Source organism: Aethina tumida, chromosome 1 (assembly GCF_024364675.1).
Source record: "Aethina tumida isolate Nest 87 chromosome 1, icAetTumi1.1, whole genome shotgun sequence".
Taxonomy (NCBI): domain Eukaryota; kingdom Metazoa; phylum Arthropoda; class Insecta; order Coleoptera; family Nitidulidae; genus Aethina; species Aethina tumida.
Genome location: NC_065435.1, coordinates 50422270 through 50438447, shown reverse-complemented (window position 1 = coordinate 50438447; position 16178 = coordinate 50422270). Strand labels below are relative to the sequence as shown.

General features: G+C 31.2%; 1 protein-coding gene across 1 annotated transcript in view; it reads left to right on the top strand.

The window, feature by feature from the left end:
* Nucleotides 1-16178, top strand: part of LOC109594988 (synaptogenesis protein syg-2) — a 237618-nt gene that overhangs the window by 83985 nt on the left and 137455 nt on the right. Inside the window, exons 2-3 of the mRNA XM_020010259.2 lie at nt 5147-5191; nt 15996-16025. Of these exons, the coding sequence (XP_019865818.2) occupies nt 5147-5191; nt 15996-16025 (75 nt within the window). The remainder of the gene's footprint in view (nt 1-5146; nt 5192-15995; nt 16026-16178) is intronic.

Sequence of the window (16178 nt, the reverse complement as noted above, 5' to 3'; positions counted from 1 at the left end):
AGATAATCCAGGGAATGTACTTGATATAACAAAACAACGTTCGGTTTCGATGTCAAAATTCGGAAGCATTTTCCCTCATCAAAATAATATTATTCTTCATCAGCATGACATTTTCGTTTTCCACTTTTCCTTAAAGATATCGTCGAACCGCTTGTTTTGTATGCATTGAAATCAATCTTACGAAAATAAATTGGAAGCACACATGCTCCTTTGTTTACTGTTTTCAGTGAAGTTTGAGGTCGCATTGTGACATGACGGCCCACCTTCCCCCTTTACCGCATTTAAATCGGCCCCTAATATCCGCCCACCATCATTCCCATGTTTATTTATTTAGGTGCTTCAAACGTGCTATTGTAAAAGTAATTTATTACTGATTAATAGTTGTGGCTCAATTATGTATTGATTGTCATAAACTGTATTTAGAATATATTTAAACTACAATGGAACTAAATTTATAAAAACCATTTTTAAAATATATTAAAGCTAATACGTTATGCGTCGTCGGCAGACGAAATGGTGAACTATTAATTTATTATTGTTCTTTTATAAAAACTACTATATTCTTATTCTATTAAATATTACATATGTTATATTTTTTAGAAATGACCTGGACATAAATATAGCTACTTTCATTTTGAAAGGGATTTTAAATTATGTAATCTGTGTTTAATTACTACTTACAATATCTTTTATAAAATTTATATGTTGAATTTGATTATAAATGTGATCCCCCATGTTTTCTATAGTGTTGGTGTTTGTATTTGGGACCGTTTTCATGGTAAAACACATTTATTAAGAGCATCATTTTCTCAATATGTGAAAATAAATTGGTAATATATTTCTGTAGATAAATCAGTCTGAGGGAGCCTATGCCAGAAGAATTGAAACATCCCCATAATATAGTTGACTATGTTTCATTGTGGGTATAACCAACTTTTTATATAGTTTTGTCCCTGTGGGATGTTTGACATAAGCAATGCATTTTTTATAAATTAAGTTTAAACTCATTACTTAAAAATATTCGTCCTCACTGCTCTGTGGTACCGTGAATGTAATCTTAAGCAAGTAAAAAGTGGACTTTCACATTTCTTGTAGATACCAGCGTTTTTCTTGTTGATTGAGAACAAACGAATCCCTATCCGCTAATCGTCTTCTCACACTTCTTGAACTAAGTTCAGCGAGTCCCATTTCGTCCAGGTTAGCTTAAATTTCAGTTGAAGATAAGATTAAATTAATTTTTGACATTCGAATTATCCAGTTATCGATTTTCTTTCAAGTTTTTCGAACTCAATTTTTTTAATAGTTGCCCCTAGGCGAGTTTCTCCATATTTTATAATAATACGAAAAATGATTCAAATGGTATATATTTCTCTTAAATAATTATTTATTATTATACGTATCAACTATTGAAAATTAATAAGGTGTCAACTAATAAGTTATACACCTAAAAAGTCATACTATATTTTAATTTTTCGAATTCATATTTGGAATATAAATTAACTCGTATCTTGTTTACGTGTTTCGGGCCACAACTTCCGGGAATTTTTAAAATTACTACCCTTTCAATACTATGGTATGTTTGCGGAACTTTTTATGTGCTTATTTTTTCACCACGAAAATGATTAAAATAAACTAAATCTACAAATACAATATCCATCTTACTTCATAAATATAAAAACTTTTAAAAATATTATTTAATTATTTATCATTAAAAAAACTGAAATGTAAATTTAAATCTGAGTATCTCTATAGTAACTAAAATTTATAATATTAATGTAAATTTTGATCAGTTCGTTTAATTTATGTTAATTATATATTTATTGACAATTAAAATTAAAAATGATCATTTAAAAATGTTGTTAAATTTAATTAATAATAAAAATATAAAATATTAAGTGTGCATTGATTAGTAACCACATTTAGAAAAATATAAGGAAAAGTTTTAATGGATAAAAAATTAAATACAATTAACCTCAGACTTTCTAACACAGTTTTATTTCCTTAATAATTAGAATTCTATTATTAACGTTAATTAAATGAAATAAATATTTCATTACATATTAAATAAGGGGAAGTTTTTGATTACACCAAATATGAATGTCCCATTTATATTCGAAAAGAGACATTCGTACATACTTCATTTAATATTAATCATAATGGCCGTTGCTGTTTTACATTAAATGATTAATTTAGATTCTTAATGTACGAATGTGAATTACGAATGATGTTCTGTGAAACAAGAATTAATAGAAACAGAAATAAATTATTACCTCTAACATGCAATGCTAATACAACTTAATAACGTCAATAATTTCTATGTTTCATTTAAGTAATTTATGCAGATAAATGTATACATAACACTAATACATACTAATGCATATAACAATGACAAAATTGAATAATAAATTATATATGAAAATACTACTAAAATATATATGTTATGAATAAACGTTTTTTATGTCCAATAATTTTTTACAATTTTTTACAATTTTTATTTAATCAGATAAATTGTACAAAACTAAACGAAAATAGTAGAATAGGAGAAACACACGTACAATAAATAATTCAAATCATCTGACAATTACTTTTGGTTGCCGATAAAAACGACAGGACCTTAATAGGAAGGAAATCTGGTCGAGCGTGCATTTCTGCGAACACTATGGTAGGTACTTAAAACCATTCCTCATTTATCAGAGTGTAAATGGTTATTCTGTATCAGCGGTCGAAAGTGGGACTGGACCGTTGGAAAATTTACGGGCCGTCACTGAAACTATCTTGAAAAGCTAGTGTGAAAAGCAAAATAAATAGTACGTTCTAGGCCATAAAATACACTTAAATACCATGTGCTTAACCCTCATTGATTCTAAAATATAATACGCCCTGATATTTATGTCTTTGTTTGGAGTTGAACAACAAGATCCCCTGACAATACGGTCAGGCAACTGTGGTGTGTAACTTGGGAAGCGCAAAAAGGTTAATTTGGTAAAAACGTTAATTTATACATTGACAGGCTGTTTTGCTTATTAATTTATTTATATCAATAACTGTTATTTACAGTTTGGCACCATCCATTATTTTTAAAATAAGAAAGGCTATAGAAGTCAAAGGAAACTGTTCCTTTTGATTTTTAAACGCATTGGCTTTTAACAGGTGTATAATCGTTTTTTGGTTAAAATTATTTGTGCTGGTTATAATGATTCTGATAAATTAGTAAAACAGGTTAAACTATCGTCATACAACGCCAACCTAGAAATTTAACTGGGGATAAGTGTGGACAACTGAAAGATTTGATGTGTCTAATACATCAATACGTTGAATATTTCAATGGTACTGAAAGACTAAACCAAACGACCAGGATAAGCCAGACATAGTGTTACAATTCCTGACCAAAATCGTTTTTCAATCTTCCAACTTAAGACAGTTGCTTATAACCACAAAAATGTTATAGTCACAGTTTGAAACCGTAGAAGGAGTTCGAATGAATATTAAATTAATTCGACAACGTCTTAGGAAAGATAATTTCAACTTGCAACTCCTTTGGAATTGGTACTACAGCATCGCCAGTTCGCAAACCAGACCTCAATCCCGTCGAACATATTTGGAACATGTTTGACAATTAAGGGGTAATCTAAGCCGTCCCAGGAACTTGAAGAAATTTGGGATAATTCGGATTAAAATTTAATTTTAAGTACCAACAAACGATGTGAATCAAGTTGTATTAATATTATTCAATTTCTTTAGAATTAAATATTTTATTTTTGGTTTCTTTAGTATAATTAATTCATAAGCCAATTATTATTGTTCAGGAGCGTTAATATCTTGAAACAGTGCTTACCGTTACTTCCCAATACCAGAAATTAACATTTCGTTTTCCCGAAACTTGAAATTAAAACAGCATAAATCCAAAAATAATAAAGTGCCTTTATGAAGAGGCTTCCTCCCGACAAAAACCCCATAAAATGAATAATAACCCGGTAATGAACCGAAGACGGGCCGAAACAGAATCCAACGGACATAAATCCATCAACGCAGTGCGAAATCGCATTAACTCTTTTTGCGAAAAATAAATCGCCTTTTAAATGGCACATAACTTGCAGCGTGCTCCGGCCCGGAGTTTTTGTGCGCCCGTACAAGAAGTCATTCGTCTTCCAAGTTTCAGAACGACGACAGAAAACATGATATTCAAAATCATCAGCTTTATTCCACTGCCTGGTTTCACTTATCTCGTCGCGTATGTTTGCCGTAATATTGCTTGATTTATACCGCCGTGTTCAGGACGGGGAAATGAGGTATTTGTTCTATTATGTTATCTAATGGCCTAATACGATAATTTGTCACTCCGGGGCCCAAACGTGCAAATTAGCGACGGTATTAGTGCGCCTAAACATAATCTAACCGGTTCGTGTTTTCAGTCAAGTTTAATTTCTTTGTAAACGGAATCTTTCGTTCGGATCGTCGCGGATTTCTTGCGAAAATGAAACTACCACTAATTATAGAGTTTAATCAAGTTCATATGATTTACCAACAGCAAATTAAACTAACTCTAAAGTGGATGCAGTTCATATTACGTAAAGGAATAGGTAGGTAAGTTATTGATAGAGCGGAGAAATTACCAAATCCGCACAATGGATTCCCAACGATCTTAACAGGTTATGTTTGCAATTGCACCAGTTGATTTATACTATCATATTCGCAACGTTTCATATGTTACTAGGTAATTTATGTACAAACACAATCAATATTATCATGATATTGTCATAAAGAATATGTAATAGTCGTACGTCGAGTTCGGGACAGAGATATATTGACTTATTTAATCATTTAAACAGTGCGAGCGTTCGGTATTTGTCTGTGGACGGAGTGTAGCGGAAAATGAATTAAACATTACTTAATTAAATGCATTTGTATTAATATTCGATGAATATGTGAGCAACAAAGTGAATAACAGTTATGGTTTCGGATGTAATTGAAACAATAAAACCGTCGCAATCAAAATTAATTCGTTTTCATGAGGACAAGGAATCACCTAACGTCATGCATTTTTTATTTTGATGGACTTAATTCATTATTGGTTGAAATTAACTAACAAGTAGCCATAATACGCCACACCCAAGTACAAACACTAACGTAAAATTATCCTTTTCAGCCAAACTCAACCATACCAAATATGTGAAGGATTTACCGCAAAATGGTGAGTATACATCTGTAAATAATCAGTTAATTATTAATACTGGCGTCAATATAAAATTGATTTACCGTCATGAGGAGCGAGTCACATTTAAATTTGCAAATCGGCTGCATCATAAAATATTAAATATTAACCAAACATTTCCGACCATCTAAATTATTTTAAAGCTTACATGTAAATTAATAATTAATAAAAGCCAATATACGACCTAAATCCAATAATTTACATTTGTTGTTTTATCGTAAATGCAAGGCGTTAATTTCAGAATAATTTTTAGTTGTGGTAAATTTGTACAAAAACTGATCGTAATACATCATAATTCGAATATTTGTATTTTATATGTACAATTAATTTTTACCTCTCTCATGCATAAATAATTTAAATTAACCTCATTTAATTTAAAAAAATTATCAATTAAATATTTTTTAAATTGTAGAAAAAAAGTGACATGTTCGTAAATAACGGCAATATGGAAACGATCGCATCATTCATGTATTCTGCGATCTTGTTCAAATATGCCAACGAAGTATATAAAACGTTATTTATTAGCTAAATCTCTGGGAATATAAATCCGTAAAACATAAATACAAGTAGAATATTCCACTTGTACCTGTAAACATTAAATAGAGCTCAGTCTAAAAATATTGCGTGATCGGTTCATGAAAATTTCTCCTGTTGCTAAAATAATAAAGTTATTGACAGATATGATTTATTGGGCCTAGCTAAATCAATATACTGTATTTCATATATCATATAAATGCGATATAGGAAAAACCATTATAAACTGGAATGGCTCAGCGAAATTTTCAGGGCATTTTCATACGAAATTATTCACCCAACTAGGCAGGTTCGCCATTTTCTCGTGTCGTATACGACTGACGTACATTTATGGCAGTAATTTATTTTTATGATTTAAGACGAATAAAAATATATTTCCAATAATTACACAAAGCGACACGGCCATATTTTTGGCCAAAAATTAATTACGATACAACAACAGTTTTGGCAAATAAGATTAATCCATACAATCGTTAATTATAAATGAAAAATTCATTATACATTGGGCTTTTGTGAATTGTTTAATATTGAATTAGGTACTCAAACTCATGTGAATGTTAAATAAATTGTAATATTGTGAAATGTAATTAAATTGTTTCGGAAAATATTTATTACTAATAAATTATTAGCCAATATTATTTTGGGTTTGTGGAGAATGTCATAGGTAAACACAGAAATGGTTAATTAAAATTTGTTTTATAATACCAAAAGCACTATGCTCGTTTGATTAAAATTACTTATCTAGCTTTGATTTGATAGCATTTAAACATTTACAAAATACCAATTATTATTTACGTAAATCATTTTATTAAATATTAATAATTTTCAATTTTCGAATAATCTGCCCCGAAGTGACCAATCAACGTGAGCGTATATTTCAATTTCTGAAGAGACAAACGCCGTTTTGTTTATGTTTATTTATTATAATAATTGTATGTGAAATTTAATTAGAGTTTTTAGAATAAATATTAATTTAAGTGTTAGAGGTGAGTTCAGTGCGGCAAAACGAACCGCCTAATCTGATTTTTCAATATGTATGCAAATCAGGGTTCGTCCCCCAGACAAATAATTAATTACAAGACCGTCGCGACGGTCAGAAGTTCCTTATGTCGTGAATTAACCGAATCCATTATTAACACATATAACTTTCATACATTTTAATTTAAATAGTCGCCGTAAATATTTGATTAAAATTTAATTATAAACGAAGAAGTGTTATTAAATAACCCTTTGATATTCAGCGGAGGAGCACGCCGAGTTGCAAATATTTAATACACTCGAAATTAGTTTATTAGGTGGAGCTCATTTTGGCCCCGCTCGTACATCATTTCGGGGAGTAAATTCCACCATTTACAAGTTAAAAACGGCCCCAGTAACTCGTTGCCTTGGTCACTACGGATTTTGTTTGGTAATTGCGTCATATTTTACGCGACCCCGCCGTTCATTTCGAACCAAGCCAGTCACTATTCGACTTATTTATTATTTATGCGCTCCGCGTTCATTCATAATGCACGATAATTTCATGACGCTAAATAAAGTTAATTAGGTCCACACTAATGCATCCAAATTAATATTTCTGTTTCGCAGATTTATTTATGATGTGAAAATGGATTGATTTTATTCAGTTAACCGCGACACGGGCACGGTTAACTTTTGGTGCAAAATTAACGGCCATTGACATCATACGGGGCACTATCATTCTATTTTATTTACTAATAATGTTTAACATTCTATATATGTCTATTATTCTTACTCACTACTATATTACATATTAATAAAATATTATTTGGCCAGATGCATTTTCAAATGAAAATTATTTTGAATTGTGATTTCAAAATATTATGGTACAAATTTAATATAATTTTAATATATACTGTTCAAAAAATGTGGTCATTTCCGAGTTTTCGAATAACTGACTCAAAACAGCTATTTTGATATATCTGACCATTTCTGTATTTATTTTATTTTCATTTTTTGCCAAAGGGTAAACATTTTCTGTAGATATTTAAAAAAAATATAACTCTAAGCAGGAAAAAAATCAATTTCTCTAATATATACAGTGGCGACCAGAGAAACAACACACAATTTAGTCCAGTCCATTCAATAAAAAATATATTTCTATATTCTATATTTATGTTTTGTGGCACTATTTAACACTACCCTCAGAAGTGAGAATTTATTCTTACTATAATTTAATTATTTTATTGAATAACTCAATTTCAGTGGGAAAAAAGTAACATTACACACAGAGAACAGAGACATAATAACTAGCATGAAACATGAAGGTCTAAATATTTAACATCGCTAAAAATCTATGATCCTGAAAAATGATTTATAATGTGGTAAATAGACGGTAAACAATACATTCGTAGTCCTCAAATAAAAGTTTTGAATTTAGATACACTACAAAAGCTTTCTAACACTGTAAAGAAAACGTTATAGTTTAGGGTTTCTAAACATGGTATAGGACCATTACAAAAAATTATTGGTAAAAAAAAGTCCGGATTTAAATTCATTTTCAAATTTGAATAACAAGCTTATTATTTTCAGTTGAAATAAAAAATCAGAAATGCTTTACAGTTTGTAAAAAGAATAAACCAAAAAGTTTATTATACTTTTTTGAAATTTGTCAAATCTCAGTTCTTTTGGATAATTCAATTAATTTCGAGACGCTCTGTACATTTTAAATAACTTGTCACACTGTCGCTTAAAAAATTTCTTGCCGTTCATTTCAGACTACATCCCGACAAAGAACTATTCTAACAAAAAAAAATATAATTAAATTTCAAATTATCTTCGAAGAAACAAATCGAGATGTAAATAATTAAAATTACCCAGAATAATTGTATGTAAAACAATCTCGTATTAATACTCCGTCGAGTTTAAAGCAAATGAAAGATTCAGATAAAGAACATCAATTATGACCACTTAAATTTAATTTTTTCTCGTGATGAGTCGGCATTCCGAAAGCACTGCAAAGTGAATTGATTTAGGCGAAAACACAGTTGCACAAATTATTCTGCGGCGATAAGCGATGTTTATATTCCAGCCAAGGATTTTAATTTCCAATTTGGCTCTTCAAACTGCGCATAAATTAACTGGGAAAATTTAATAAGCTCATAGGAAAATAAACAACAATTGTTTCGGCGCGTCGTTTTCGGTATTCGTGTGCGTGAGTACACGACACACAGTACAGTACATGTTGCCATTGTTCCGACAGATTATAGGACCCCTTTCGTATTTATTTATATTGAGATAATTTGCAAATTTTATACGTGAGATAATTTCCTTTAGGGCCTGGCGATAATATGAAATATAAATAACGTATCGTAACGCCCCAATAAACAAAACGTATCGCTATATTTCATTGCCCATAAAATTTTATTGCACCTAAAGCCGACAGTATCCAATTCTGTCAATGAAATTTTGCATTAAAATGTTCGAAGTTGAAAATTCACTTTATGTGCAATAATAGTTTTTTGTATGAAGGTAAATATGGTGCAGCGTTTTAACATGTTCCTCAGTAAAATTTCCAGTAATTTTAGATAAAAAAGTCCAAACAATATTTAATAATAGAATTATTACAGAAGATGAGAGGGAATGCTTAATAAAATATGTTTTATCAATAATAAATATGTAACTAAAATATTCTACACAAATAGGTGATTTTTAAAATATGGTGGCTGCGCCGTAATAATTGTGCATTTCTCCTATATATATATATATATATATATATATATATATATATATATATATATATATATATATGTATGTGTACAGGAGAAAAATTTATTTTACTATTTGTCGTGTTTCTGGGCACTCGTCGAATTTAGAATATTTTGTGTTATTGACTCAATATTCATCAAATTTTTTTAAAAATACTTATTTTATGGAAAGACACCTAAGTGACAAACTTCTTAGAATCTACGATTGTGTCACCTCAAACCGTCAGAAACTCTGTCCGAAACCTGGAAACCAAGCACGGTTACAAAATGCTCGTAAATTTTGGATAAGGTTCATTGATACTTTGAGGAGGAATTAATACTGGCAGAAGATCCGAGCTCTTAATGGAAACCACCATTTTGAATGCAGTTCGATATCAGAATTAAAAGAGAATATCATGTTTTACCTTGGCCAGCAAACTCCCCAGAGATTAATCCAATAGAAAAAGTATTGGACGTTATGAAAAGAAGACTTTCGAATGGTCAAAACTTACTCGATAGGCTGATATTGAGTATGCCAAATCATAAACAATCGAGAGCTCCATGTGGATATTACTTTTTAATTAAAAAATAAATATGGAATAATTATTATAAATAATATAATATGTTAATAAATATTTGGATATTCAATTCATGATATTATTTTAATTTTTGAAGGGGTTTTAACATAATTTTTCAATATATTTTTTATTTAATTAGTAAAAACGTTTGTTTTTATTAATTTATTATATTTTCACATTAGTTTTTTTGGTTTTATTGTAATAATTTAAAAATATTTACGTGTTCCGCAGACACTTTGATTGTTTTTATGTGATATAGACTATAGTCTATATTGTGACACGTTGTATATTTTTCAATATTTGAAAATTAATTTGAATTTGAATATAAATATAAAAAATACGAAAAATCTGGTAAACTTGATATATTATTAACATTCCTGAAAGAAAAAAATACTAACACAAAGACTACATAAAACTGTATTAATTTTTATAAACATGTGAGTGTAAATAAATCAATAATTAAATAAAAAATGACGTTTTACTGGTTGAATAACGTGTTGTTTGTCCTTCAAAAGGACTCTGGCCATGATATGAATTATGTGTTTATGTAAACCAATTCAAAGCAAGTTTTTGCTTAATCGTGTGTGCAGAATGAAGCAACCGAGTCAATGCGGCTTGCCAAGTTAAAACACTATTAGAGATGAATTTCGAGGCAGCCATAAATCAGTGGAAGGCTAATAGCCAGACGTCACGTAATTCATTAGTAGAAAGTAATTCGAGTTATCCGTAACAATAATTGGTCAAGTAGTGGTCCGCTGCACTGACATATAAAGGAAATGTGAATATACCGGATGTTAGCCGGTGTCGCATCCGAATTTAGGGGCGAAATAGGATCCGGTCGAATGTTATGACATGCCGGGCTTGATGCGATCTGGAATTAAATCGTCGGACCAATATGACCGGACCGGATCGATCTCGGTTTTGCATGCGATAGACGAGGACCGACGTCTACGGTCCTTCTGGATTTCGTTGAATCCGATGGGACACCTAAAGTCATGCTTTCATATCTTTTGGCTTTTACAGCGTCAGATTTTTATTATATTCACGATATACTTTCCTCAATCAAGATTTCATTATAGATAGCGTAAATTTTAATATCGGATTCAATTTCGTTTTGACGGGTCGGATTTAAAATGAGTCGCATAAATTTACGGCGATAATTGCTTTTCCTGGTCTCACATCTATTTGAGTGTCGTTGGAAAACAACGTTTGATACCTTTCACTTGAGAATTCTACTCATTTTGTCAATTTCTTAATTGATACACGATTTAATTTATCGTTTTCATTTTCGATGCCGATGTTGACAGTTCCAAATTCATGATTACTTCATAAGTAATGTGCTTTAAAAGCTATTAATTAATTTATTGCTGAAGTAACGTAAATTATTTTAAATTATAACACTAACAGTATATGTATATTTCTGAAACTCATGAAATATTGATATAAGTGATTAAAAATAATAATAATTATTATTAAATATTGCTAATAAACATTAAAAACAATTGTTCAATTAAATTATCTGAAAATATTTAAAAATATGTAGTTTATTCAAATAATATTGTACAACACACAATGAAGATGATATTATACTGGCGCATCCACCATTTTGATGACATCCGCAAAGATATCAGGCATATTTGCCTGTGGAAATTGTCATAACAGGTAGTAAAGGTAGAATATGATTCACACGAATAATAAAAAGTAGCTTCTAAACAAAACAACTAATTTTCATACTTTTACACAATGTTGAGACCCAGCGTGAAGTTTTTAAAACGAATCCAACAGAAGGATGTCCCTTGTTGAATATTTCGTTTACATTTGCATTTTAAACCAATTTTTCTAAAATTTTCCAGAACAACGGTTCTATTCTCTTCGGTTTTCTTTCGTTTCATTTGGAATTATTTTATTCTCGTGTATAAATTCACTATGTTGGACTGCACAACACATACATGCATTTTAAATGAATCCCATTGCTAAACTACGTTGAAACCATAATATTTTTATTAAATTACGTCGGTGTACGTCCATTTAATAATTAATTAAGTAACTAGGAGCAAAATATTTAAAAATTATACATATCATAAATCAATATAATATAGAGAGGATGAAATCACAGTTGAAAATTTGGAAACTGAAGATGTTTTGGATGTAGTTGTTAGAGCAAGCAAGTACGCGGAGGATGTATTACAAAGCGGGCGAGGCTAATTTAATTTTATAGTAAAAGAAAGCTTTCTCAGTCGGGGACTTTAATTTTCCGTGAATTAACTCGGCAAAATATAAAAATCCAGTTTGTGTTTTAATTTTCATGTCACGTGCGATGTCACTTTGCATCATTATACAGGAATTTAAGTTTAATTTTATTTTCCAAGTATCGTTTAAGTAGGATATATTCACTGGAGGGTTTACCAGGTCATTTGAATAAACGTTTTGCAAATTTGGCGGATTTTCGAGGGCCGGTATGTCATTATGCAAAACACTATCACGGACTCTGCGTGTCCCCTTCTGCGTGATACACATACTGAAATTTTACACAAAATTATATCACAACATTCCTTGATCCTAGTTAGTCGTTAAAGCGGGAATGTGTGGGATAAAGGCGAGAATAGGCCGGCGTGAATGCTGAAATTTTCCGCCGGCTCTTCGCAAATATTGGCCCTTCTTTTTAAACTCGGTTACTCCGACAAACTTTTCGCGGATTCATTTAAAAAAAAAAAGTATAAAAACGTGTCATCTCATATGTTACCACGTTGGACGCCAGATCACTTCTTTCATTTTCCGATTTGAAAGAAAAAGATTTCGCATCCTTATTGTTGAAGTAGTTTTTAAAACAGTGGAATTGGTCTCATCGAGACGTGGCAACGCGTCGGAATAAACGAAACGTGGTCGACGTGGAATGAAGACCTTATCACGTTTCAGAGACAGTGATATTAATTTACTTGTCTGGTCCCTCTCAAGAAATTTTTCTTACAAAGACCAGGTTTCGATTCCTTCTGTGGGTTTTCTCTGCGAAAACAATTTTAATTATGACGATAATAAATCGAAACCGGAGATTGGAACGCTCCTAATTCAGTCACTTCTTTATCATTTGACTTTTTTTTCTTTAGTGATAAAAAACAGCTGCAAAATATTTGTTAAAATCTTATAATTATTAAAAATAGTAATAATTATTTGTGGTTGTTAACCAGTTTTATAATGTAATAACAGGTTGTTGAAAATCACTTGTAGGAACTGAAGTTGTTAAAGACTATGTGAAATCCAACATCTTACTTATGAATGTGTTTGATACTTTGGAAACGGGATTTTTATTGTAATTGGGGCCCGTTTTGTATGTTGGGACCGAGTTTGGGAAATCAGAGTGGCTGGTTATGCAGGCAACGAGAATAACGAGATGCAAATTGATTCTGACGGCTTCGGGACCTAAAATTGCTGAACTTTACCTAAGATGAATCATCTAAATTGCGACTTGGTTAACCTTTTTTATTCGCCTCAGCAAAACATGTCTATTCATTTACTTTTATATCTTGAATTTTATATGATTTGTAAATTACATAAATGTTTTAATTGGCTAAAATTCAAATCTTTGTAAAAGACAAAAAAAAATTCTTGTAAAACTCAATAGCTTAAAAACTTTTGTAATTAAAGCGGTAATTTGTCTTTCCTTAAACATTTCTTCCAACTTACTTAGATAGGTTAAAAGTTCTTAGATTAAAATATATCGCTCTTTAACTAGTTTGACCTTAAAAACGAGATAAAAATAATGAATCCAGTTTTTATTTACATCAAGTTTAATCGTAACCAATCAAATGTTGTTTATTCTAAATAATTTAAATATGAATACAATGCATAAGTGGATAGACTGTTTGAAATTATTATTTACATAGAAATTCCATAAAAATTCCAGCATTCAAAGTCGTGCTTTTTAATTTTATTTTACGTTTATATAAAATATTTGTGACACAGAAAGGTAAAAGTGTAAAAACCGAGGAAAATTCCAAAGACACAATATTAACCGGTGCACTGCATTATATTGTGCTTTTATTTACGGCTTCGATTCCATTGTCGCAATATGTCTGCGCTAGAGCACACAATTACCTGGCCAAAGGAAAATGGAAATATTGCTCTTCACGTCGAGTGAAACTCAAACCGATGACAGGAACCGATATATGGCCATTTAGTCCCATGTTGACAATACACAGTTTCCGTAAGCATGTTAATAATGTATTAGCTATGTGCCCCAGTTAATATCAGTTTATATTGTCCGTAGATCATACTGACCTGGAACGTTTTCATTTAGATTCCGCCTCGATATGATACAGCTAGGATAGCAAAGATAGACACTGGCGATAGTGGGGCATAAAATAAAGACGGAATTAACATCATAAAGGCTGGAACGATATTTGTACAGGGAAAGTAAATTCTGCTGGCGAAAAATCAATGCAGGGGCAAAATATTTTATTATAGATATCAGTAGTTGCTTACTCTATTTTTAATCTCATTAGATAATGAAAATGAATATGCATCACACTTTTGGATTTTAAATAAAGATCTGCGTGTTTGGTTCTTACTCACCATTCGAAAATAAATAAATAATAACGGAAATTAATGATGAATATGATGTGTCCAAATTGACCACACAAACACATGATGTAGTCCTAATTGTCGCGATGGAAATTATGTGGCGTGTCGATTATCCGGATTGTCCGACGTGGAAGTTTGAAAGCCGCCAATCCAGTCATTTATCCTCTCGCTTAGTATGGAGGGCGCAACAAGCAATTGACAACGGGAAGTATAAACTTGTCGATGTGAAAAATGGTCCGGGTGGACGTTGGTCCGTAGTCCAGTAACGGATTGAAATCGAGATAGGTCTTAGGAAATGACCGTTGCCATTAAGCAGCGTCACCTGGCCGTGGCCGGCCACTTTAGCACTGTGATTCAATCGTTATTTAACGCCGACCTGACCCACTTGCCGTAATTCCAAGTCCCCGAACCACGGGCAGCTTCTATGCACATTTCTCTCCGGGGTGCCGTGGACCTCGATGGAAGCCATCTCGCCACCGGAGTCCCCGCTGCACCCACTTTATTGCGTTGCTTTACGGCCACTTTTATAATTTACTGTTGTACGTAAATGTCATCTTTTATGCACTTTTGCTTCGTAATAATTTTTGTAATGGTTTATTATCATCCATATAGTATACTTATTGCAGTTGTTACAAGGGAAACAATATCTTAAGATTTAAGAGCAAAACATTAATTTCATATTTTAGATGCTACACACAATTTTAAGATGAAAAGTCGAAAATTATTTGTAAGTACTCTTTGTTTATGGTAAAAGCCACTTTCTTTTCTTGACGCTGACTCAGAATTTCTCCTCAATTAAGCTATTGATTGTTCGTCAAACCGTCACCAATGATTCTCATTAAATTTGTCGTTGTCATGCTACAATCCTTCTATTAGAGCTGAAATTTAAATTGACGAATTCAAGGAAAAATGCATTTCATGGACGGGCTTTATAAAAGCGGAGAAACATGGTTTATAATATAGTTCGCAGATTGCGTGTTAATATTTTTTTGACGTGTTCCCGTATCGACCTGTTTGTACTCAACTTTTGAATTCTCGACCAGTAAATGAATGATTTATGAATAATGTGTTTATGGCAGAAAAACAACAAAAATAACAAATACACAACACAAAAACCGATACAGAATTATATCGGAGGTCCGATTTTGTGGAATATCATATATCGGTAAGTTATTGTGCACCTGATTGCGTATTATTTACCGTTGAATTTTAACGAACAATGATTTCTACCAGCAAAAATTGATTTTTGTTTCATATTCGTACACTTAGTGAACATTGTGCATTGCATAAATAAATTGTGCGTTGTCGTGTTCAAATTTACCTGACCCACATTTCGGTTTAAATTGTTTGTCGGTAAAGTGTTTTAATACATGAAATCGTCTTTTTCAGATATTCCAGACAGTGCTCTGTTCGATGGAGGTGAGTTTATATCAAGATTAGGTACGTTTTTGTTTTATTTTGTATTTATTTTTAGTTGTAGAAGTAGACGTTGATATTCATTTTTAATTTGAAAATTGGATTTCTGCAAACATACATAACGTAATAAATAATACGACAATATTTAAATTAACA